Source organism: Pseudorca crassidens, chromosome 3, assembly GCF_039906515.1.
Source record: "Pseudorca crassidens isolate mPseCra1 chromosome 3, mPseCra1.hap1, whole genome shotgun sequence".
In the NCBI taxonomy this organism is placed as follows: domain Eukaryota; kingdom Metazoa; phylum Chordata; class Mammalia; order Artiodactyla; family Delphinidae; genus Pseudorca; species Pseudorca crassidens.
The window spans coordinates 1,157,348-1,180,217 of NC_090298.1; the positions used below are offsets into that span (position 1 = coordinate 1,157,348).

At 65.2% G+C, this 22,870-nt stretch overlaps 1 protein-coding gene across 3 annotated transcripts in view; it reads right to left on the reverse strand.

Moving 5' to 3' along the window:
• Positions 1–254: 254 nt before the first annotated feature.
• Positions 255–22,870, reverse strand: part of SLC12A7 (solute carrier family 12 member 7) — a 42,142-nt gene continuing 19,526 nt past the window's right edge. For 2 of the 3 annotated variants that reach the window (XM_067730312.1, XM_067730315.1), the window contains exons 6-25: positions 22,248–22,378; positions 21,783–22,024; positions 20,950–21,161; positions 20,271–20,438; positions 18,737–18,835; positions 18,121–18,178; positions 17,641–17,815; positions 16,877–16,995; positions 16,532–16,630; positions 16,099–16,218; positions 15,178–15,282; positions 14,566–14,734; positions 9,575–9,770; positions 9,173–9,342; positions 8,650–8,781; positions 7,917–8,024; positions 6,412–6,590; positions 5,814–5,828; positions 2,733–2,866; positions 255–1,725 (exon numbers count right to left, since the gene is read on the reverse strand). In XM_067730312.1, coding sequence (XP_067586413.1) covers positions 1,634–1,725; positions 2,733–2,866; positions 5,814–5,828; positions 6,412–6,590; positions 7,917–8,024; positions 8,650–8,781; positions 9,173–9,342; positions 9,575–9,770; positions 14,566–14,734; positions 15,178–15,282; positions 16,099–16,218; positions 16,532–16,630; positions 16,877–16,995; positions 17,641–17,815; positions 18,121–18,178; positions 18,737–18,835; positions 20,271–20,438; positions 20,950–21,161; positions 21,783–22,024; positions 22,248–22,378 — 2,723 coding nt within the window. In that variant the 3' untranslated portion in view covers positions 255–1,633. The remainder of the gene's footprint in view (positions 1,726–2,732; positions 2,867–5,813; positions 5,829–6,411; positions 6,591–7,916; positions 8,025–8,649; positions 8,782–9,172; positions 9,343–9,574; positions 9,771–14,565; positions 14,735–15,177; positions 15,283–16,098; positions 16,219–16,531; positions 16,631–16,876; positions 16,996–17,640; positions 17,816–18,120; positions 18,179–18,736; positions 18,836–20,270; positions 20,439–20,949; positions 21,162–21,782; positions 22,025–22,247; positions 22,379–22,870) is intronic. The other variant, XM_067730314.1, reaches the window with a different exon arrangement.

Here is a 22,870-nt window from a genome sequence, read left to right on the forward strand (position 1 = left end):
GTCAGCCAGCAGCAGGATCTCACTGCTGTGCTGCACACCCAGCCGGGGGGGGGGGGGGGGACGCAGGGCAGCTCCCCGTTGACAGCGGTTTGGTTTTTACTTCTTTCCGCCAATTCACGTGCTGACTCTTTCGCCATCTGAGTGTGCTTTGGCTGATAGACCTGAAATAAAGTCCTCCAAGAAGAGGGGGAGGGGGGCACCTCCAAACGTTTAATTTCTACGCTGAGCGAGTCACGGGAGACCCTTCAACATACTCAGGTTTTATACAATTTTATTCTTCTACTAACAAAATCATACAAAGGACCTAAAAAAGGAAAACGTGAAATCAACTTTAAAATGGCTGCAGTTACGGTTACACAGTTGACAGTGTGGAAAGGATGCCCTGTGTAGACGGACACAGCAGGAAGCAGGTGGAGGGCGCGGGCACCTCCGTTCCACGTGAGCCGGGGTCATGTGACTTAGGAGAGGGACTGGCGGGCCCCTCCCCAGATGCGCGAGGGGTCTGGAGGCCTAACTCGGCACTGACCCAAGACCCCCCCCCACTCCCCAGCCCAGCTGTGGCATTTGGCACACGCTGTGGCCGCCGAACGCTGCCCAGCCACCCCTCAGAAGCGTCTGGAAGCACATGCTTAGCCCCTGCCTGACCTGAAATCCATGCACCAGGCCGATTCCCTTGGGAGCCCACGGAAGCCAGAGAAGGCCAACGGCTGGTCTGTTTGGAGCCCCTTTCACAGAAGCTATATCCTCAGGGTCAACTTTTATCACTCAGACTCCCCCAGGTGTTTAAATAAATAAATAAGCCATGGGGAAGTGAGGCACAAATTACTGCGACAATATACAATGGATGTGATCACGTGTGTAAAGTGCAAACAGTCCAGGATCATTGGAAGGTATCGTGTCAGTGCCCCCGATGTCGCTGGGTCCACCTGTCAGTGCCCTCAGTGGGGCTGGGACCACCTGTCAGCGCCCTAAACACAGCTGGGACCCCCGTCGGTGCCGGTGGGAGGGGACACACAGGCTCAGCTGACAGCCGGTTGCTGTAGCTGCTGATGTCACAGGCCCTCCCGCGGCTGCAGCCTCGTCCCCTTTCTCCAGCGTGAAGCGTGGAAGCTGAGATCACAGGCAGGCGCATGTCAGATGCTAAAGCGTGTGGCGCTCCCGGCCCCGAAGGCTCCCCCCTTTGCCTGCAGGTTCCCGGAGCATAAACGCAGGCGGACACCCAGCTGGGAAGCGCCGGGGCCTGAGCCCGGGCCCCTGAGGAGCCTGCACCCAGCTGCCGACGCTCCACCTCAGTCTGTGCGGCTTCTCGCGGGTCGGGGGGATCTGAGTGAACGTAACTGCACGACAGCCCGAAGACCCAACCCAGGGAAATCGATTCTAGAATCCAAGGGGCTTCCCACCTCCTCTGTCACCACGAGACGGCCAGCCACGTCCCAGGTCACGGCCAGCCTCGCCGGGGCGGGGGGAAGGGGGGCACGAGGGCTTCGCGCCTCCCCTCGGCCGCGAGGAAACCTCGAGTCACGTGCCGGCTCTTGGCCTGGACAGGAGAGCCCCCGGGGGCATCAGGTGCTGGTCCGCGAGCATCGCAGCGCCATCCGCACACCGCCGGGCACATCCCCGGTGCGGCCGAACGTTAGGAGTAGATGGTGACCACCTCCCGGCCGCTGCCCCTGACCAGGAGGACCCTGTTCAGCCCCTCAGTCAGGACCTCGAGGAACTCCATGTCTGGGGGCACCGAGTTAAGGACAAAGCCAACCCAACCAGGTGCGTGGCTGAAAGGGTGAACGGAGCACCTTCACCACCCAGGAGCCCACGGCCAGTTAGGCCTTGGCTGGAGAAAGAAGCGAGGATGGGACAGGGAAGGCCGGGACCCAGGGCCTTCGGGGGAGGAGACAGCCAGTGTGAGGGAACGAGGGGCACTGACCCTGCCAAGGAGGGGCCTGTCCACCCCCAAGACCCTGGATAGGCCGGGGAGTCCTGGTTACCACGAGGCACAGACCCGTGAAGCGTGTGGTCAGCCTGAGGCTCAGAACCTGGGACCAGGCTGCGTGCCTCCTCCCACCTCGTCCTGCCCCCGGGGGACCGGCCTGTGACCCCGAGGCCAGGATGACAGCCTCGCGCCCCGCGGCTGACCCACGAGGGCTCCACCTGCCAGGGGGCTTCAGGGCACCTGGTGCCAGGAAGGGCTTGGGGGTGGAGCCACGGCTCTGCCACGTCGTGGAGACGGGCAGGAAGGGACCCGGCCGGGCAGGAGCTCAGAGCCCGGCGCCGACGAGGACCCAGAGCCGGAGCTGCAGCAGGAAGGATCGGGGTCGGTCATGCGGTGACTCCCCGCCGGGTCGGTCTCTGAGCCCACGTGCTCCTCACACACCACCCTGATCCAGGGGCCACTGTGATCCTCGTGGAGGCCCCGGGCCCCAGCAGCTCAAACGTGGGACAGAGAAGCACACTCGCCCGCTGGCTCGCGCCCCCTGCTGGCCACGAGGGGCCCAGGCAGCCGGCAGGAGCCGCCCGCTCGCAGCCTCTGCGTGCGCCTGCCCACGGCCCCGCGGGCGGCCCGGGGCAAAGCGGCTCTGGTCTGGGCCACCTGGGCTGGCCGCCCCGCCCGACGTCGAGGGCCCTGCGGCTCCTGACCCCTGGACCGGGTGTCTCCGCTGAGCAGGAGAGGAGGGGGTGTTACCCTGCTGCGGCAGCGGTGCCCCGACGTGGGGATGGCGCCCGGGAAAGGATACAGTTCTCGTCCCCCTGCCGGTTTCTGGGGGGGCCCGGCATGTTCAGCAGGACCAGCTGGGCATCCTGGGACTTGTCAAGGACGACACCGTTGAGCTTCACGGCCGTGTGCATCCTCCGCACGTTGGACTGGTCCCTGTGGGAGGAGGACGGTCACTCGGCACCTCCAGCCGCGGTCCTGGGTGCCGGGCTCAGGCCCCACCCTGCCCGCTCCACTTCCGTCAGGAAGGCCGGGTGAAAACAGATCAGACCCGCCACCCGGAGCACCCCCGGCACGGCGATTGCACGCGGAGGCCAAGATGACAGCCGGGCACATCAGCTTCTGCTCCCCGAGCACCGCCCCTTGGGCGGGAGCAGCCCCTTCGACGGCACAGCGTGCACCTCCTGGTCACGGAGTGTCTCCCGTTGAGACCCCTGCCCTGCAGCTGAGCCTGCCCTAAACGCTGCCCCTCGCTGCTTCCGACGCAGAGGGTGAGCGAGGAAGGGCCCAGTCCTCCACCCGCTCTGGAGGCCCCAGGTCCTGGAACAGAGCCAGAGGTGCTGGCTGAGCGTGTCCGCCATGAGGCCCAGCCCCAGCTCCGTCCACCCGGCCGACAGCTGAAAGACGAGAGCCCCCGCCCTTGGAGACCCGGACCCTGTGCCCGTTGTTCCCTGCCTGCCCGGTGCCCACACTCAAGGCGGGCGGGGCATCCACTGCGCACCGGTGGTTCTCGAAGCGTCCCGGGCAACCAGGTCTGGCAGCGGCCCCCAAAGCAGGATCCCCAGGGAAGCAAGACTGGGGACACCAGGTGCGCAGGCACCTGCGTGCTTGTCCTCCCCCCTCCCCAGGTCCCTCCCCAGTGAGCTGGGTTCCGAGAAGCAGGGGGCAGACACCCCGGCTGGGAAGACCCGCCTCACTGCACCAGCACCCCGCCTGCGCTGGGCGCTCCAGCACCACCGCCAACTCTGGGGCCGCACACAGGATTCGTAGCTCAAAGGCCACCCGTGCCTCAGACATAAGAGGGACGGGCGGACGGGCAGACATACAGACAGAGGCCGCCACACAAGGGGAAAGGCCCCCAGGATGCATTCCAGGCCACACCCTTTGCTCAACGCAAGCCTTAAGCTAAATAAACCCAATTACAGCCTCCAATCACCAGGAGGGAAACAGGGAGACGGAGCCTTGCTGTCCTCTCTCCAATTTTATCCGGTAAAATTACAGCTTGGGTCTCCGTCCACAGCAGTCAGGGGTCTTTCGTTACAAGAACCGTGAATCAGGTGCCAGGACGGACCACAATTACCAGTGCGTTTGGGGACAAGGCGATCCCAGGAATGCGTGTGTGACACTGAAGGGCCTCTCAGGGTTCACAGTCTGAAAACACTTATAATCTTAAAATCAGGAGTTTGGGTCTGGACAGACCCGCAGCTCCAAGATGACAGGCCCTGTGGAGGTGAGAGAGGCACGGACGTGGGGCGGGGCAGCCCGTGTGTCCAGGAAGTTAACGGAAACCTTCACTGCCTCCACAACCGGCCACGAGGCCACCAAATGGAAGCACGTGGCCATGTGCTGAGCCTGGAGAGGGGCTTCCCACACAGGGTCCTCTGAGGCTGGGAACTGCGGCTCGGGCGGGGGCCGCCCGGGGCGGAGGAAGGCTCCGTGGGGGCTAAGGTGGAAATCCAGACCCTTGGCTCCAGACGGAGACACGGAGGAGGCTGGCGAAACAGAGAGAGACGCCCACACGCCCGGGGGCCAGCGAACCCGCCGCAGGGCGCCCACCGTGGGGAGCTTTAGTGGGGCACGTGCCACTTGTGGGCCGACCTCCAACCTTCCGGGAGCCCCTCCAGCCCACCCCGAGGAGAAGCCAGACGGGAGTGGGGTTCCGTCCGCTGCTCGCACCCTGCGGACCCCCGGCAGGCGCACGCGGGGCACGGGCCCACGGCTCACCGCGCCTTCTTGGGGGGGACACGCACTCCTGTGTCCACGGGTTTGTTTTTGTGTTTTTAATTAGGAGGCTTTACTCGTAGGACACTTCAAGGTCGTGAAAACACGGCAGGAAGTGCAGGACTCGGCCCAGCGTTCCCCGACTCATCTGCACGTTTTGCTCCCTCAGGGTGTGATGCACTCGGGTTTCGGGGCTGGAACAGGAAGTGCACCCCAAGTCCCGAGGCTCCACGGAGCACACTGGCCGGGCTCCCACGGGAGGGACAGCAGTCAGAAAATCATGGGGGAACAAGGGGTGGACAGATGCACAGACAGACAGCAACCCCAGGCGGGCCCTGCAGGCCTGGCCCTAAGCCTTCAGGGGCCGGCCACGCAGAGGTTCATCCACATCCCCTTCCCACGAGACTAAAGGTGGCAGCTTCCTATGGGGCAAAAAGGCACCCGGTGCTGGGCAGACAGGAGGAAACGCCGTCCTGGACAAGCTGAGATGAGGTCCGAACCCCCAGCCCCAAGGGATGTGGGTGAACGATCGCTACCAGCTACAGGCACAGCACACGCTCTGCTCCGCTGCAGAGCCGCTCAGGACCAACCTCCCTCCAACCTCAGTCCTCACGTGCTGCCCAGAGAAGGGGTTTGGGGTGCGCCCTGAGCCGCTCCAGACAGAGTGAGCAAACTAAACAGGCGAGCGCCACCTGCACACGGACATGCGCACGTGGCCCAGGCACATATACACGGACACGCACACACGGGCCAGACGCATATACGAGGACGTGCACACACACCCGGACACATACACGTGGCCCAGGCACATATACGTGAACACGCACACACACAGACATGCGCACACGGCCGAGGCACACGTACACGGACACGCGTACACACCTGCTGAGCACACATACTGGGACGTGCGTGCACACACAGAACTTGGCGCACACATGTACACGGGCACACACACAGGGCCGAGCACGTATGCATGGACACATGCACACACACCGGGACGTGCGCACACATGTACTCACGGGCACACCCACACATGGGGCCCTGCACACACACAGGGCTGTGCACACACTCGGACATGCACACACGGTTCACGGGGGCTGTGCGTGCAGCGCATGCCAAGGCAACCACGGCTACGAGGTCCCGCGTAAAGGGAGTGACTTACAGGCTTCCCCATTCTCTACATGGAAGAAAAAACAGAGAGCACGTTACTTTAAGCGGAAACATGACACACGCTTTGAACCGCTACTCGGCTCATCCCCGCTGCCCCTCTCATCTGACTGTGGCCCTCCTCAAGCACACTGACCCCTCGGGCCCCCTCGGGCCCCCCAGGCCCTGCCGATGACTCAGGGCTCCAGGGCTCTGCTCCGCCACCGAAGACCCGGGAGATACTGTCCTAGTCTCCCACTCGGGACCCCTCCCCAGGTCCAGCCACGCCACCGACGGGCACCTGTGCCAGCCCTGGGGGCCCTCAGCTCAACAGCACAGCCAAGAGCCGAGGAGGGGGACGGGCCCCGGCCCGACGGGCAGCCTGGACGTCACCGCGGGGGTTCAGGCCTGACCCCTAGGTGCTGGGACACCCACCAGGAACACTGACGGTGGCACCGCCGCCAACCCGCCACCCGCGTCCCCGCTGACTGGCGCTGGAAGGAGGCTGCGGCCCGGGGCCGGCTCTGGCCTCTCCGAGGCTGGATGTGCCCGCCGCTCCTCGCGGAGGCAAAGGGGCCCCTCGTGGCTGCGGGCTGCTGCAGGTGGACACTCACGGCTTCAGGCTGAAGAGGTCCTTGAACCCGGACACGCCGGTGTCCTTGTTGCGGTACTTCTCGGCGACCAGCTTCTCCTTCGTCCAGGTCATCTGCACCTTGTCCAGCGCGCACGGGGCCTGGGTCCTGGCGGCCACGGCAGAGTGGGAGGTGGTGTTCCTGTCGTGGATTAGCTGAGCCTGGAGGGAGAGCAGGACAGTGACCAGCCTTGCCGCGACGGCAGGAGCCCAGCCCGGGCGAGGGCGCGTGCGCGGGGCGAGGAGCCGGCCAGCCCCGGGCCCCACACAGAGCACAGCCGACAGGGCCTGGGGACATCTGGACCGGCCCTCCCAGGCCCCTCCTCCTGGGCTTCCAGACCAAACCCATCGTTACATTTCTGTCTCCTCCTGTCCCAGCTCTGAAAGCCCCTGAGAAAGGACCTCTTCAGACGTGCTGACGGGAGACGTTGACATGCACGTCTCCACACTGCACATAGCCCCGCCCCCCGCACACACAGGCTCTGCCTCGACCTGCTCATCCATCCATCGATCCATCTGTCCATTCATCCGTCTGTCCAACCGTCCTTCCCCTCACCCACCCACCCATCCATCCATCCATCCTTCCAGCCATCCACCCACCCATCCATCCTTCCATCTATCCACCCATCCATCCACCCACCCACCCACCCATCCATCCTTCCATCCATCCGTCCATTCATCCGTCTGTCCAACCATCCTTCCCCTCACCCACCCACCCATCCATCCATCCGTCCTTCCACCTATCCACCCACCCATCCATCCATCCATCCACCCACCCACCTACCCATCCATCCATCCTTCCCCTCACCCGTTCACCCCCCCTCACTCGTCAACAGCAAAGGGGCTGTCAGGGAGCCCACATCCTTGGGGTGGGGCTGTGAGCGCCATGGAGTCTGGGGAAGGGGAGGTGCAGGGGGAAGGAGCTCCCATGTCACACGAGGTGCCCGGGAGCTGTATGCAAAGATGGCACTGACGACAACTAGGAGCCGGAGGCCTGTGGGGGTGAGGGATCAGCGCCCCCAGGAAACCGCAGCGGCCTGTGTGGCGAGGGCGAAGGTCACTCAGGCAGGGACAGGGTCGGGCCGTGCAAGGCCGCAGGGACACGTGAGCCGGGGCAAGGCTGGGAGGGGTGTAACGAGTTGGTGGCTGCTGGTTTGAGAATGGAGGGACAGGAGGAGGTGGCCAGTCGGGATATGATGTAAGAGAGGCGGGGCCGTGCACGAGCAGGACGGCCGGGCAGACACGGGCCCTGACCCCAGAGGCCTGTGAGGGCGTGACCTCGAGCCACGTGGCGAGGGGAGGTGGGGGCAGAAGTCGCGCCACCAGCTGTTCACAAAACCAGGTGTGGGGACAAAAGCTCGAGAAGGCCTCAGGGACGCTGTCCTGACAGTCACACGGGGTCCGGGAAAGGACAGGCCAGTGCGGCACCGGGGGACACAGCCCACGCTGTCCAGGGGCCCAGCAGCACCCCCGTGTGGCCCCACGCACCTCCCGCTCCTGTTCCGTCTTGGACAGCTGCATCTGCTTCAACATCTGCGACCTCTGCTCCATCACCAGCGTCCGCTCGTAGGTGAAGGCCGAGATGTCGTTCTCAACCTACAGGTTCCGAGGCACGGAAGCAGACACGAGCACAGAATGATCACCACTCACGCCCTGTCCCCCAGCGAGCGTGCTGCGGGCCCGGGGGCCCCCGGGCCACCCTCTGTGGCTCACAGCCCCGGCCCCGGCGTCCCCACCCCTACATGTGAGCGTGCAGGTCACGACTGAACGCCCTCCACCTACCCCGGGGCCCACATTCACTGACACACGAGACACCCCCGAGAAGGCACCACAACCGTGGGCTCCGGACACAGGCCGGCCCACACGCGCCCCACAGGACCGACCGTAACCCTCCCGCCGGCCCCGGAGCTCAGATTCCTCAGGAGGCGGCCAGCCCCGTGGTCAAGCCCGGTCCAGCCGGGTCCTCCTCCCGTGAACCCACGACCCAGTCCAGCCACGAGAAAAGCATCAGGCGAACCTAAACTGAGGGACTCACTACACATCGCCTGACCCTCCTTGAAGCTGTCGAGGTCACGGAAGAGGAAGAAAGGAACCCGAGCCGCCGTCACAGCCAGAGGACAGAGAAAATGCCGCGACGGCCCAGCAGGCCGGCCCTGGGCTGTAAGGGCCGTGGGGACCCTGCAGGTGAGAGCTGCGTCCGCCCGGTGCCCGGCTCCCTCACCATCTCCACCACCTCCACCTCGGCGCTGATGCGCAGGTGGTACAGGAACGTCTGCAAGTCCTTCTTCATCTGAATGCTGTTGTCGTGCACCTGGGCCACCGTGAAGATACGCATCTGGCACCTCCTCCACACCTGGGGGGCGGGGGGCGGTCACTCCTGCCCGCTGTCCACTCCCTTCCCCAGTGGGGCCCCTACCCCGTGTGACCCCCTCCCCATGACCCCCTCCCCCGTGTGACCCCCCTCCCCATGTGGCCCCTCCCCCGTGTGACCCCCTCCCCGTGACCCCGCTCCCCGTGTGGCCCCTCCCCCGTGTGGCCCCTCCCCCGTGTGGCCCCCTCCCCATGACCTCGCTCCCCGTGTGGCCCCTCCCCCGTGTGGCCCCTCCCCCGTGTGGCCCCCTCCCCATGACCTCGCTCCCCGTGTGGCCCCTCCCCCGTGTGGCCCCTCCCCATGACCCCGCTCCCCGTGTGGCCCCTCCCCCGTGACCCCCATGACCCCGCCCCCTACGTGGCCCCGCCCACACCTTGTGCTGGCGCAGCAGGAAAGGCAGCAGCATAAGCAGACCCCCGTCATGCACTATCCACCACACGTCGATGTGCCCGTCGCTGAAGCGCTCCTGGTTTTGCGGAAACAGATCCACGTTCTTGGCCACCAGCAGGGCCTGCTGCGCCGCCGTGGTGTCACGGACGGTGTCTGTGGAGAGGCGGGCAGGTCACGGGGTCACAGGCCCACCCAGCAGAACCGAGCGGCCTGGACTCACCAGCGGGACGGGGGCAGGGGAGCCCGGGGTCCCCACGAAGCCCCTCGTGGGGCACGCCCCCTCATCACTCTGCGGCCCAGCCGGGGCGCCCCCGGGAACCGCCCAATGGGGGCAAGGCCAGGGGGAGGGGCTCCCGTCACGCGGCTTCCGAACGGCCCGACCCACCAACGAAGTTCTTCCAGGAGAAGGGGCTGTCCTCCCGCTTCCAGGCCTCGGGCCAGGCCATGAGCACCGTGTTATGCTTCATGCCCCCCAGGCCAGCCGACTGGATCAGGTGGGACATGCCGTCCCGAAGGTTGGACGACACCACCAGCTGGCAGAAGCCCTTGGCCTTCTCGGTGCCCATCAGGGCCCGGATGTTCTGCAGACACAGGCGGGTCGGGCTTGGGGTGAGGGGTGGGCTGGGGGCAGCAGGTCCCAGCACACACTCGCCTACCACACGGGGCCGGGCGGGCCCCAGGGGGACTCACAGCCTCACGCGTGGGGGCCAGAGGCTCAGCGGGCGCCCCTCGGTACCTGAAGTCGAGGCCAGGGCCCGGCGCTCTCGGGCACTGCCTGCGTGTGCGCGTGAGCCCCAGTGCGCACACGCGTGCGTGCCCACAGGAGAGCGGGGTCACAGGCCACCCCCTACTGCACACGGACACCCTGGCCCTCACTCCTAGCTTGCGGGAACCTTGGTCAGAAAGCATCAAACCACACAGCTCTTCCTAGAAGGTGGTGGTGCGGGAGTGAAGTGCCCGGCGGGTGCACTGCGGCCCCTCAGCCACATGCCACGCGCCCGACTGGGGCAGCTCCGCGTCACAGCGCAGCCCGGCACACCGTGCCCACGGCAGGCCTTCTGTCGAGGTAGCGCCACCTGTGAAGCGGGTCCTCTGCCGGCCGCGCCGACCGGCCCTCGGGGGCCTGGCTTGGGGGTGGGGCCTCAAGCCACAGGGAAGCACTGCCGCCCGACACCAAATGGAACTGCCCCCTGGAGTCCAACCCCCCGGCTCCTCCAACCTGTGCCTCCCCGGCTGGGACGTGTCCCCCGTGCAGGTCCCGCAATGCACTTTGGAACGCGGACTGCTTATCTCCGAGTCGCACAGGCTGTGGGCAGAGGGGTTCTGCCCAGGATGGACTCCACTCAGAATCTCACCCACACCTGAGCCAGGTGATTTAGAAGACGAGATTTGGGACCTTTGAACTGCGGGTACTTAGACGACATTCCTCACTTACTTGATGTTGTAAGGGGTTGAGACTTGGGAGGATGCAGTGATGAGATAAACGTACTTTGCACATCAGGCAGGTGTGCATTCTGGGGGCCAGAGGACAGACCACAGTGGGTTAACTGATGGTGGCCCCCAAAAGATACACCCACCTCCTAATCCTGAGAACCTGTGAATGTGGCCTTATTGGAAAAAAGTCTTTGCTGATGTAATTAAGTTAAGGGTCTTGACGTGAAACCATCTTGGATTATCCAGGTGGTCCCAAATCCAATGTCAGGGACAGGAGAGAAGACAGGCACAGAGAAGCCACGTAAAGACAGAGGTGGAGGGCTTCCCTGGTGGCGCAGTGGTTGGGAGTCCGCCTGCAGATGCAGGGGGCGTGGGTTTGTGCCCCGGTCCAGGAGGATCCCACATGCCGCGGAGCAGCTGCGCCCGTGGGCCGTGGCCGCTGAGCCTGCGCGTCCGGAGCCTGTGCTCCGCAACGGGAGAGACCACAGCGGTGAGAGGCCCGCGTACCGCAAAACAAAAACAAAAACAAAACAAAACAAAGAAAGACAGAGCTGGAGACCGAAGGGACGTGGCCAGGAGCCCAGGGACACCTGGAGCCCCGGGAGCTGGACGAGGCAGGAAGGACCCTCCCCTGGAGCTCAGGAGGGAGCTTGGCCCTGGGGCACCTCGATGTGTGACTTTTGGCCTCAGAGCGCAGACAGAGTGAATCTTGGCTGTTCTAAGCCCCTGTTGCTGATACTTGGGATGGACGCCCCAGGACCTCATATGGAAGGTTGGAGCCACGTCCCCCCTCGACCACCCGGACTTGAGCCACCACGTCGAAGGGCTGCTGGCTCAAGAAAGAAGAGTCCAAACAGGTGCTTGGATGTGACCCAGGGCTGCCGTGGTGCAGCCGCAGTGCAGTTCAGGGATCCCTGGACCCACGCTTCCTGGAGACCAGAGGCCAGGGGCTCGGCCCCGTCAGGACACGGTCGCTCGAGGGGCTTAAAGGTCGCATGCCCTAGCTTTGAGACCAACAGCTTCTCAGGTCACTGGTGGAGATGCTGACCTGAGGCTATGGCTTCAGGGAGACACAGCGGGGTTTTGTGGTTCTTCTGTCCCGCTGCTGGAAAGCCCACTCCGCTACCCTGGCCTCGCGGGAACTTCGAGGGCCCAGCGGTATCTTCGGGGCCTCGGGCACTACCTCCACACCCAGCTCCTGGGGCCCTGAGGACCAGGCCCTGTGGGACCTCAAAGTCAACGTGTGAGCCCTTCCCTGCCCCACAGAAAACGAGCCTCGTTCACGCCCCCGGGAAGGGGAGCGCAGAGCACAGCCTCTCCCACATCCCGGCCAGCGCGTCTCAGCTGCTGAGCCATCCGACGTGAGCTGCTCAATCCCCCTAACCCAGCAGGAACCTATAGGGCTCTCCCCTCACGAGGCCTCTGCTTCCGCGGCGGGACACACGCTGAAAAACTCAAGGCAGGTCCAAGCGCACTGCCCAGTCTTCGACCTACAAAACCGGGTGGGTGCCCAGTGACCCTCCAGCGGGTGAGACGCTGTGGGCTGCACCCGACTGCAGCATCCCTGGGGTCCTCACCCTCTGAGACCCCGTGAGTGCCTCCACCCAGCCCCTCCCCTCGGGAACACACTTGGCCCTGAGCTGCATCCGTGCCGGACATCTGGGGCGAAACCCAGCTGTGCCTTCCTTTTCCCATGGCAGCAACGGGACAGAGCCCTCCCAGTAAGAGACGCGGCAGAGAGGGGTCTGGGGTCCCCCTGTTCCCGGCCACACGGACCGGCCTTTACGTAAACTACCCGGCAGACCAGAACTGGAACCTGGCTCAGAGCCTCAGGGGCACGGCACCAGGGAGGGAGGCTCTAACCCCAAGAATCCATCCTAAGAGCAACCCCCGTGGACTACATCTAAGCGGTGCTCACACCACACTTCCTGACACCAAAGCAACGGGAACCACCTCCGTCCGCAGGACAGCAATTCCACGGAATAAAACTCAGAGCACGTCCACGAAACACACACCGTGCGGCCGTCATAAACAAAACAAGCACCCGGCCGACTGGAGAAGCAACAGTTCAAAGCAGAGTAAGTGTGTGAGACGGTATTTCTGCGGGATCGTCTGTTTAAAAAAACACCAACAGGAGAAAGTCCAAAGGACACATACCGGGCTATGACGTTTCTGTCTGGAAAGAGGGCTGTGAATCCAGCCGAGTCAGCGCCATTTCAGGCAGGGGCTCGGAGCCTTCAACCCCCCGCTCGGTGCTGGAGCCCACCTCCCCAGCCCCACTGTGCCCCCGCCCATCCCCAGAGACGCTGGGAGGACAAGAGGACCCGCGAGTGTCAGAGAGGGAAGACGCTGTCCGTCAGCGCCTGGGCAACGTCACAACGAGAGCTGGGACCTTCCCACCCTCGGACACGGGTCTAGAGCTTCTTCACACCGACGCAGGGAGCTGTCGAGAAGGCCGAGGTGCCAGCACAAGGAGGCTGTCCCACCAGCGAGAATGACACACCACGTCTACACCCAGGGTCACGGCCACGACCCTGGCATCTACACCTGGGATCACAGCCACAACCCCAGGGTCCACACCCGGGGTCATAGCCACGGCCCTGGTGTCTACACCCATGGCTCACAGATGGCCAAGGTCACCAAAGAAAACGTGTGAGATCACCCAGGGAACTGTAACCCCTAAGGGTTGGGCAGGGGAAAAGGAGTCCAAGAGTGAATGAAACTGGAATACCAGACAGGGAGGATACAATTCTCAGACAACCCTGGCATCTACACCCACGGCTCACAACCAAAACTGGCATCTACACCCAGGGTCACAGCCATGACTCCAGCATCTACAGACAGGATCACGGCCACAACCCCGGCGTCTACACCTGGGATCGCAGCCACAGCGCCGGCGTCTACACCCCCAGCCAACACCAACAACTACCCCGTTAAAGCTCTGGGCCACGACGATGCTGAGAGAATGGCTGGTGCCGCTGGCTGCCAGGGCGGGTCCCCGGGGGCCGGCTGTCCGGCCAACCAAGGAAGGGGCTGTCGACGCCTCGGGCTACACCGGCCACGACCCCCTCCAAGCAGCCGTGCCTCCCCCAGGTGCTCTGGAGACCTCTGGGCGCAGCCCGGTTTACAGACGCCTGGACAGCAGGGCTGACCCGGACGCCCGGGCACAGCGGGCAACCCTGACGTGGGGACGGCTGACGAAGGACCCACCCGAGAGCAAGACCCTGACGCCCCAGCCAGACGGGAGCCGCCCGAGGCCAGCAGCCGGCAGGCTGCACGCGGCCTGTGGACGGACGGGCGTGGTGGGGCTGCTGTGAGAATCGCCTCCTGTTTCCGAGACAGACACGCGGGGTCTGGGGTGAAGAGTGAGTGGTGGGTTGGTGTTGACACTCCCGGGGTGGGGCGGGCAGGCAGAGGTGACAGGACGTGGGCCACGCGGGGACGGCCATGTGGTACATCTGCTGTTTCTACATGTCTGAAATTGCCCACGAGACGGGGTTTGAGGCTCAGGTGCTGGGGCTGCCCCGGACCGAGATCAGAGGTCGCAGCGGCACCAGCTGAGCGTCCGAGTCAGGGTGACGGAGGCCTGGCCTGGGTGCCCGTGACCCGCCGCCCCCTCTCTGGTCCGTGGAGCCTCTGGACGGGCTGACCCGGCAGCACAGGCCCCAAACGTGGGAGCAGATGCGACAGGTGTGGGGCCCGCCTGTCGGGAGACCTGCCCCGAGGCTGCTCTCAACAGCCCGGAGCCCCACCGCCGTCTGAGGTCCTGGGGCCACGCACGTCACACTCTCCTCCGCAGGTTTCCCTCCTGCTGGTTTCAAACTGAAAAAGTGCCACCCAGGTTGAGACAGGACGCGGCGCGACACGCAGGGCTGCGCTCGGGCGCACGGCTGGAAACGCGACGGCGCGGCCCCGCCGCCCCCTCCCTGGCGCCTGGCCCACCTCTTCGGCTTGCCGGGCCTCCACGTGCTGGTCCAGGAAGGTGCCCTCTAGCACGGAGCCCACGATGGTCAGGCCCTTGCCGGCCTTGAGCTGCGAGGTGAAGGACAGCAGGCGGGGGTGCTTCACGCACTGCTCGGCGTCCAGGTTCACCAGCACCAGCACCTGCGGCCTGCCGGGGCGGGGGGCAGGGAGCTGTCACCACGGCGACTCGCCCCCACTCTCGCGCCAGGTGAGCTGCGTGAGCCCCCTCCCGGGCCACGTGCCCCAGGCTCCCTGCTGGGCAGCGGGCTTTCCGTGCAGCTAAGCCTCGGGTTCTGCAGGAGCAGCCTCCCCTCCCTCCTCCCAGAGGCGAGAAGACTGTCAGTGCCCTCCATCCACGGCAGGCCCCCGGGTGGGTCAGCTCGCCGCCCTCGTCCCCCTCCACCCCCGATGCATGACCAGCGGGCGCTGAGACCCGAGCTGACCAGCCCAGGCTGACGCAGGGACAAAGGTGCTAACAGCTTCCTTGACAACCGTCTCCTGACGGGGGTGGGGGGGTGGGCACCGTCTTCTCTCTGCAGCCTGCTTTTAGGAAGAGGCATCCGTGGGGTCAGAGGGCATGGGGACACTCACCTCCAGTTCTTGGTGTGGAGGGGGCCGTGCTCCACGTGCAGCAGGGCGTAACGGGCGGCGTTCAGCGACAGCCCCCGGATGCCGTCGCCCCACTCCTTCTCGGCCCTGCGGTGGGGGTGCGGTGGTGAGGCCCCGCCCACAGTGCACCCAGGTGGCCACTCAGGGCCTCTCGGCGCTCCTGTGACAGAGGAGGGGGCTCCCCAGAACGGGCGGGAGTACGAAGCAGCAGGACACGGGGAGGGGCACCTGGCGGCACGGGGAGGGTGGCGGCGGCACTGGCACCCACGCAGGATCTCAGAGTCGGGGCCATCGATGGGGCAGAGGAAGGAGAGGACGTGGGGTGGGGGGGGGACTCTGACTCACAGGCCGTGGCCCGGCTCACCAGCAGGCCCCCAGACCCTCCTTCCAAGCCACCCTGGAAGAGCTGGGAGGGACTTCAGGCAGTGTCCCTGGAGGCCCTCCCACCCCCCGTGCCCTGAGAAGCCCACCCCAGGTCCCACCTCCCCAGGGCCTCGCCCCCTGGAGGGGTCCAGGGGGTCCAGGGGAAATGCCCCAGTGACGGACCAGGGGCTCTGAGATGCACTTAACCTGCCCACCGCTTTGGTTTTTTACGGTGTACCTTTCAGAAACGTCTATTTCTGAAAATCCATTGCGCATCAGTGCTACTGTTAAATAGATTTCAAAGTTTACAAGGAGCACTGCTAAAAAAGTACGTTACACTTACACACAGATACACGTAGATAAACCTAACGAAACGTCGTAACAAACGACGTCAATTAGAAAGAGTAAACGTGGCCATCCACTGGTTAGGAGCTACAGGCCGAAATCCACGCAGCCCCCAGCAGGAGGCACGGGCTTTGACCCCTCCGCCGCTAGAGGCCCCTGAGCCCTCACCCGGGAGAGGGGCCGGCAGCAGCTCACCCACGGTACTCGATGTACTTGTAGATGCAGCCGGCAATGAGCATGGCGCAGAGCGCGTAGTACCAGGAGCAGATGAACATCAGGGCGAAGCACAGGCTCATGCCCAGGAAGGAGAGCGTCCTGGGGGACACGCAGCTCAGAGGGGGCCCACCTCACCGCCCAGGCCCCCAGGCCGGCACCTGAGCAGCCGCCTCGGGCCCCAGCAGACACCCTGCTTTGGTCTCATCAAGAGCACGGCAAGGCTGCTGGGACCGGCTTCTCCACCCGGACCATCCCAAGGGCTGAAACGGCCCCGAGGCGCCTACAAGAGACCCGGCTCGGAGACCGGGCCGGTCCCACGAAGGCTAGCCAGGGACCCGGGTGGCAGCTGGCCCCCAAGATGCACCGCGTGCCCCAGAGGAGGGAGGGGACCGGGCTCCCCACGGCCACTCACCAGTGGTAATACTTGAAGCGCGGGCGCCAGTTGGGCGTGCGCAACAGGGTCTGCAGGGCGCAGGCCAGGTTCACGAACATGTAGCACATGAGGAAAAACCTGGGTACGTGAACAGCGGCGTGAGGGGCGGGCCAGGTCCCGCAGGGTCCCGCTGCGCTGCCTGAGCCGCCACCACCTCCCCCGGGAGCCCCCTTGCCCACATCGCGGTCGCCTCCCGTGGGGTCTGCCTGCCCCGTCATCCACCACCTGGCCCCCTCCTCTGCCCTATGCCCTCCCGTCTGCCGTCCCCTGAGCAGGGGCCTCACGTCCCAAGGGTGGCTGCCAACGGGGCCAGTGGCCACTCACATGGAGAGAATGGGGGCCACACTGTCCAGAGAGGCGATGAGGATGCCGGTCTCACAGATCAGGGCCGTCAGCAGCAGGGCCCACGTGGGCTCCCCGTTGGCCTTCCCGTGGCCAAACACCTGCCAGGAGAAAGGCAGGTGGGCTGGGGCCACGGGCAGGTGGCCGCGGCGGGCGTAGGACGCAGGAAAAAGAGCTCATGTTCATGCGAGAAGCCGAGCTAGTTGGGTCCAACCCAAAAGCGGTCTCAGAGTTGCAGCAGAAACAGACGGACTTTTCACGACATGGCCTGGACCTCACCCAGCCACGTCCAGGAAGAAAACCCGACACCCAGAGGGCAGACGGCAGCCCAGGTACCCTCAGACCCCAGACGCCCTCATCGAGCGCAGGCAAGGAGGCGACACCCTCGAGCACTGGACGGGGCTCTCCCCACGGCACACACCCGCTGGGAGGATTCTGTGAGGGCCCGGCTGCAGGCCCTGGGTCCTGGAGCACAGCCCTGCGGGAGGGCAGGGCTCAGGAGGCCTTCCCACCAGCCTTCCCCCTGCGCAGCAGTCCTGAGAAGGGAAATTCAGAACATGCAGCAGACACAGGGTGGGGCAAGAAATGCAGGCCTCGGGGTGGGCTGCCAGTCTGGAGGCGGGGATGTGGGCCCCACCATCTTCAACCGCAAACATCACGCTCCCGGGCAGGATCTCTGGCCCCTCCTGACGCGCTCCTTCCGGTGGGGGAGGGGGGGCGGTTCCTGCTCTCAGCAGCGGGCTCACCTGAAGGAAAGGGATGATGCCGTCCCGGGCGATGGCCTGCAGCAGGCGTGGGGCCCCCGTCAGGCTCTGCAGGCCAGCCCCACAGGTGGAGAAGAAGGACCCAATGACGATGACCCAGGGGGACGGCCAGGCCAGCATGCCAATGACGAGGTTCCCCTGCAGGGCCTCCCCGAACCTGGAGGGGCGGCGAGCTTTCAGACACGAGCTGGAGACAGAAACCTCCTCCCACCTGCTGAGTGGGAACGGCCTCTCCCGGGAGCTCCCGCACCCCAGCTCTACCGGGGTCTGAGGTCACTGTGCGGGCCCCCAGCTCCAGGCTTGAGCGGGAGACAGATGCACAGATCAGACCCCAACACGTGGCCACAGGGCCACCTGCGACAAAGCTAGAAATCCTGGGGTTCTCAATCTCAAAGCTAAAATCATCTTCGAGAAAACCAGCCCTGGCCCCAGGAGTTCCCAGAAGCCATAAATGAAACGTACTTATCCCGTAAGATCACGCCTTCGATGCAAGCCCCGAAGAGCACAATGCAGGACAGGTCTGTGGCTCGGGTCAAGGACGCGGCGGGCACGATGCAGTAGCTGAACCCGCCCTGGACTGACCCCACACCCTGCCCACCCCGCCCTGGGCCCCGGGCCGTGTCCTTGCTCTGGGGACCTCAGGTCAGTCACGATGGGCCTGGCCTGCAGGGTGACCACCACAGGCACCGGGCTGGAAACCTCGCCGGCTGGAAAGGGATGAGCTCAGTGAGAAAGGCTCCGCTGGCCCCTCAAAGCCAGTGAGCCCACCTGACAAGACCGTGACGTGAGCACACACGTGGCTACACGTTAGTGACACGTCACAGTGTGGTTACTACGCGTGGTTCTCGGACAAAGCCATGTTCTGCCACCAGCCCAGGCTGGCGTCCAGGAGTCTGTGTTTATTTTCCTAAGTCAGGCCAACGCCAGCCCAGCCCCCTCTGAGAACGGGTGTTGGGCCAGAACTACCCAAAGCAGGGAGGCCCGCCCGGAGGCACAGAGGGCCCGGCAGTGAGTGGAGAAGGGCACAGAGCCGTCGACCCTCAGCACCTGGCCCCCACGCTCGACCCCCCAAAGATACAAATGAAAGACGTGGTCACGATGGCCAGGATGGTTCCAGTGGGGATGGACTTCTGGGCGTCCTTGAGGTCCCCGGACCGGTTAGAGCCCGCCATGATGCCTACGGAGATGGAGGGAGAACTGATGGGTCACAGGGACTGATGGCGCCTGGGAGATGCCACCCGCCTGCCCGCCCACCCTGGCCCATCTGGGGCAGAGTCAGAACGGGCCTGGGACTTCCTCACGACGCAAAGGAGAGACCCCCAGCCTGCACGCCGGGCCTCACAGAGCCAGGCTGGACCTCTCTTCACGTCTTGGGCAGGCTGCTGCAGGGCACGTGGGCAGGTGCCCCCATGTCCCCCACGCTCTCCACGGGGACAGCCAGCCCAGCTGTGGAGTAGCCTCCACGGTGCAGGCTAGGGCATGGCTCATCCCAGACACTCGCCACGGACGCCAAGACCAGACCTGGCCTCCGAGTGCATCGGCCCCGACCGCATCCCCGCTGTGATCTCTGTTGATCCCCGTGGTCGGGAGTGAGAAACTCCCTGGAGAGTGAGGCCAAGTGCTGACTCACTTCTGGGGCCAGGCCTGGGTCAGAGCGTAGCTCAGCCTCAGCACAGACTCCTCGCTGGCCTCAACCCTCCTCCTTCCCACGCGGTGACTGGCCACCGCCGCCTCTGCCGCCGCCGCCCCCCACCCCGCACCGGTCACTCCACTTGGCACATAAAGTGTAAGTGATTCCTACTGGGATCAAAGAAAATCCAGGTGGCGGCAGGTTCGTTCGACACCTGTGATCCTATCCCAGGCGTGGCCTGATGCGCCAGCACTGAGCCCGTGGACGTGCCACGGGGCGTGGAAAGACCCACATCCACAGAGCAGGTGTCCCCACCCTGATCCCTGACAGCGGGGGACAGGAGTACAGGAGAAAGACCCCCCAGGGGCCGGATCCACAACCCCCCACGCCCGTCCAAGTGGCACCGGGGCCTCGGGGAAGGCGGAGGTGAAGTTCGGCGCGGGGCAAGCAGCCCCTGGCAGGCCAGCCTCCCGGAGCGTGGGGACAGGCCTGAGTGGGGGCCAGGCGCGAGGATGGCCCCGGGCCCCTCGGTCGGCCAGCGCCAGCCTGGGGGGCCGGGGCTCCACTGTGCTGGGCCAGGCTGAGGAGCCCCCAGGAGCAGGTGTGCGCCCACGGGTGCGTGTGTGAGCGTGCGGACCAGTGTGTGTGTGTGTGTGTGCACGTGTGGGGGACTGTGCACCGGGGCCCTCCGGGAGGTCAGCAGACTCTTATAAGGACACGGACGCTGCAGTTCCCAGCCTCTGACGGCCCTCGGGTCCACTGCTAAGGGCCAAGGTCGCAGGGCCACTCCGAATAACCTGGTCTCTCACAAGAACACGGACAAGCCCCTTGACGCCCACAGCTCCTGAGCCCCCAGCTCAGACACGTGGGGAACGGAGACCCCGAAGCTCATCTTTGAGCCAAAAGGAAAAGAGAGACGGGGCGGGGGTGGGCGTGTTAGAGCCGACGGGGCCCTGACCCGCCGGGAGCGCCGAGGCCTCACCGGTCACGGAGGGGAAGTAGATGCCGACCAGCATGGTGAAGTAGGTCGTGATGTCGGTGAGCACGTAGGGCAGCCCGCCCGCCCTGCTCTCCTCCGGCACGGGCACCGAGGGCACGCCCTTCTTCTCCACAAACACCCCCTTCTCCGCATAGGCACTCCACAGGTTATCTGGGGGGAACAGGCGCGTCACGAGACTCCACACCTGCCATCAGGGCTCCGGCATCGGGTGCCCATCCCCACCCCAGCCTCCAACTTCACACCAGGACAAGGACGACTGACCCGGAGAAACTGCCCTCTAAGAAAACCACCCTCTCCTGATCTCTGAATGAAGGATTTTGGTCCTTAAGTCAAGTCTGATGAAAAAACTTACCTCATACAACAATCTACCCGTGAGGAGCTGCCTGAGGGACCCCACCCGTTAATTATTTCCCTTATCGACAGGCGAATCCCCCGTGCCTACCGCTTTGCAATTCTAAGGATAAAGGGTCAACTGAAGCCCTTACCTGCTGCCTGCAAGATTCACCTGGCGTCTGCGGCTCTGGGAGAATCAGCCCAGAGGGACCCCAACGGGCCAGCAGCTGGGGGCGGGGTGATGTGGCCACAGGCTGGGCGGAAGGACAGGACCCAAGGGACTGGGCTCAGAAGGCCCGGCCCCGGCGGAGACCCGCCGGACGCTCACCCAGGAGGACGCCGCTGACCACACCGGGGATGCCCTGGACCTCCGTGACGTTGTTCTGGGCGAAGTACTGGTCGCAGGAGATGCTGGCCGTGGAGCCGTTGCAGAAGAGGCCCCAGAGCGCAGTGGTCACCGAGCCATTGCTGGTGGCGTGGACTTTGGCACAGACGTCGAAGCTACGTCGGGACAGCGTGCGGTTCCCCAGCAGACAGACCCTGGGCGGGAGCAGGGGGTGAGACGCCTCGCCCACCGCTCTTCTCCGTAACCGAGTGGAGTTCGCAGGTCCCTCGTGAGGCGCTTCGGACCCCCTCCACTCAGGGCGACAAGGGCATTCGCGTGAGGGACCGGCCCTCGGCAGGTTTCCGGCAGCACCGGGCCCCGGTCCGTCCTGCCGCCCTCCGCTCTGGGGCGCCTGACGCGGAGTGAATGGCCCGCGTGGCGTGTCCACGTGCGCAGAGCGGCCGCCCCCACCCCGGGCTCCTCCTGGCTCAGCCCGGTGGGGCCGCACGGGGGCTCGCGCGCTCGCTCTGGAGCTACCCCGTTCCGCACGGCATCCTCTCCCGGCAGGGGACAAGAGAAGACCCTGCTCAGGGGCTTCCATGAGGACAGGGCCACGGCCGGGAGGAGCTCGGTGCTGCTGGAGTCACCAGGCCTGTCCTGTCCTCGCAGACAGCACGGCCACGAGAGCACCGTGACCTGTTCGCCCTCGACCTGGCCAGAGTGGGGACGTCTGCGGGCACAGGGCGCCATGCCCAGCCCAGCCAACGTGGTCAGCGGTTAAGGCCCAGGCCACAGACTGGGCCGGAAGCCGGCCCGGAGCCGGGCGGAGGACTCACGGGATGTCAGGTGGGTCGAAGGCGGTCTTGACGACGCCGGCATAGATGGCAAGGATGGACAGCACGACGCAGGCCAGGAACACCAGGGCCAACTTGTTGACGTACTTGACGCCCACGAAGACCACCGTGGCCATGAGGGCCAGCGTGCAGGTCCCGTACACACGCATGTTGTGCAGCAGGGCTGTGGTCTCGCCGCCCGCCCCCTCAGCCCGCACGATGGCCGCGCTGGGGGAGATGTAGGTCTGCAGGGCAAAGCGCGGTCACCCACCCCTCCCCAAGATGACCGCACGGGAGCGCGGGGCCAGGCGCGCCCCTGCACCTCCCAACGGGCCCTCTCTGAGGGGGCGCGGCACCGGGCTCCCCCCGCCCCGTGAGCCTCCACGCCAGCAGACGCCTCTGGGACACACCCTCAGGTCGCGCGTCTGCGGCCTGGACAAGGGAACCCGCCCGAAACATTGCACTTACCAAAAAAATCTCAATGGTCCCCAAAATGTACATGGCCCCCGCGAACGTGGTGCCCAGGTAGAAGCAGAGGCCCACGGCGCCCCCGAACTCCGGCCCCAGAGACCGCGATATCATGTAGTAGGAGCCGCCCGCTGCAAGTACGCCAAACGGGAGTAGCGGGTTACGAACCTGCCGCCGACCGCGAGCACAGACCTCCCGGGGCAGACGGCCTCGTCCGCGGGGCGGGGAGCCCGGCCGCGAGGGTGGGGACACGCGCCTGCGTCCACGGGCGCCCTCCCCCTGCTGGCGGCCGTCTTTGGAAGCTGTGACTAAAGGAGGGCGAGCCACAGTCAGGGGCCTGGACCCCGACGGCCGTGCCCGTACGGAGCCTGCGGCTGACGTCACACCCGAAACCTCGACTCAACTTTCGCCAAGAAGATTTAAAATACCAAGAGCTCGTCAGTCATCCTTTGTGTGTCACACCTACAGACAGTGACACCCACGGCCTCGCCAGCCCGTCCCCGGTCGTCCTGTCGGCCGGCTGAGACCCCACTCGGACACCGACCAGGGACCGTGCGTGACACTGGGCACCTGGAGGACATCTCGGGGTGCAGCCCCCCCCAAAGAGCAAGTAGTGGACAGCG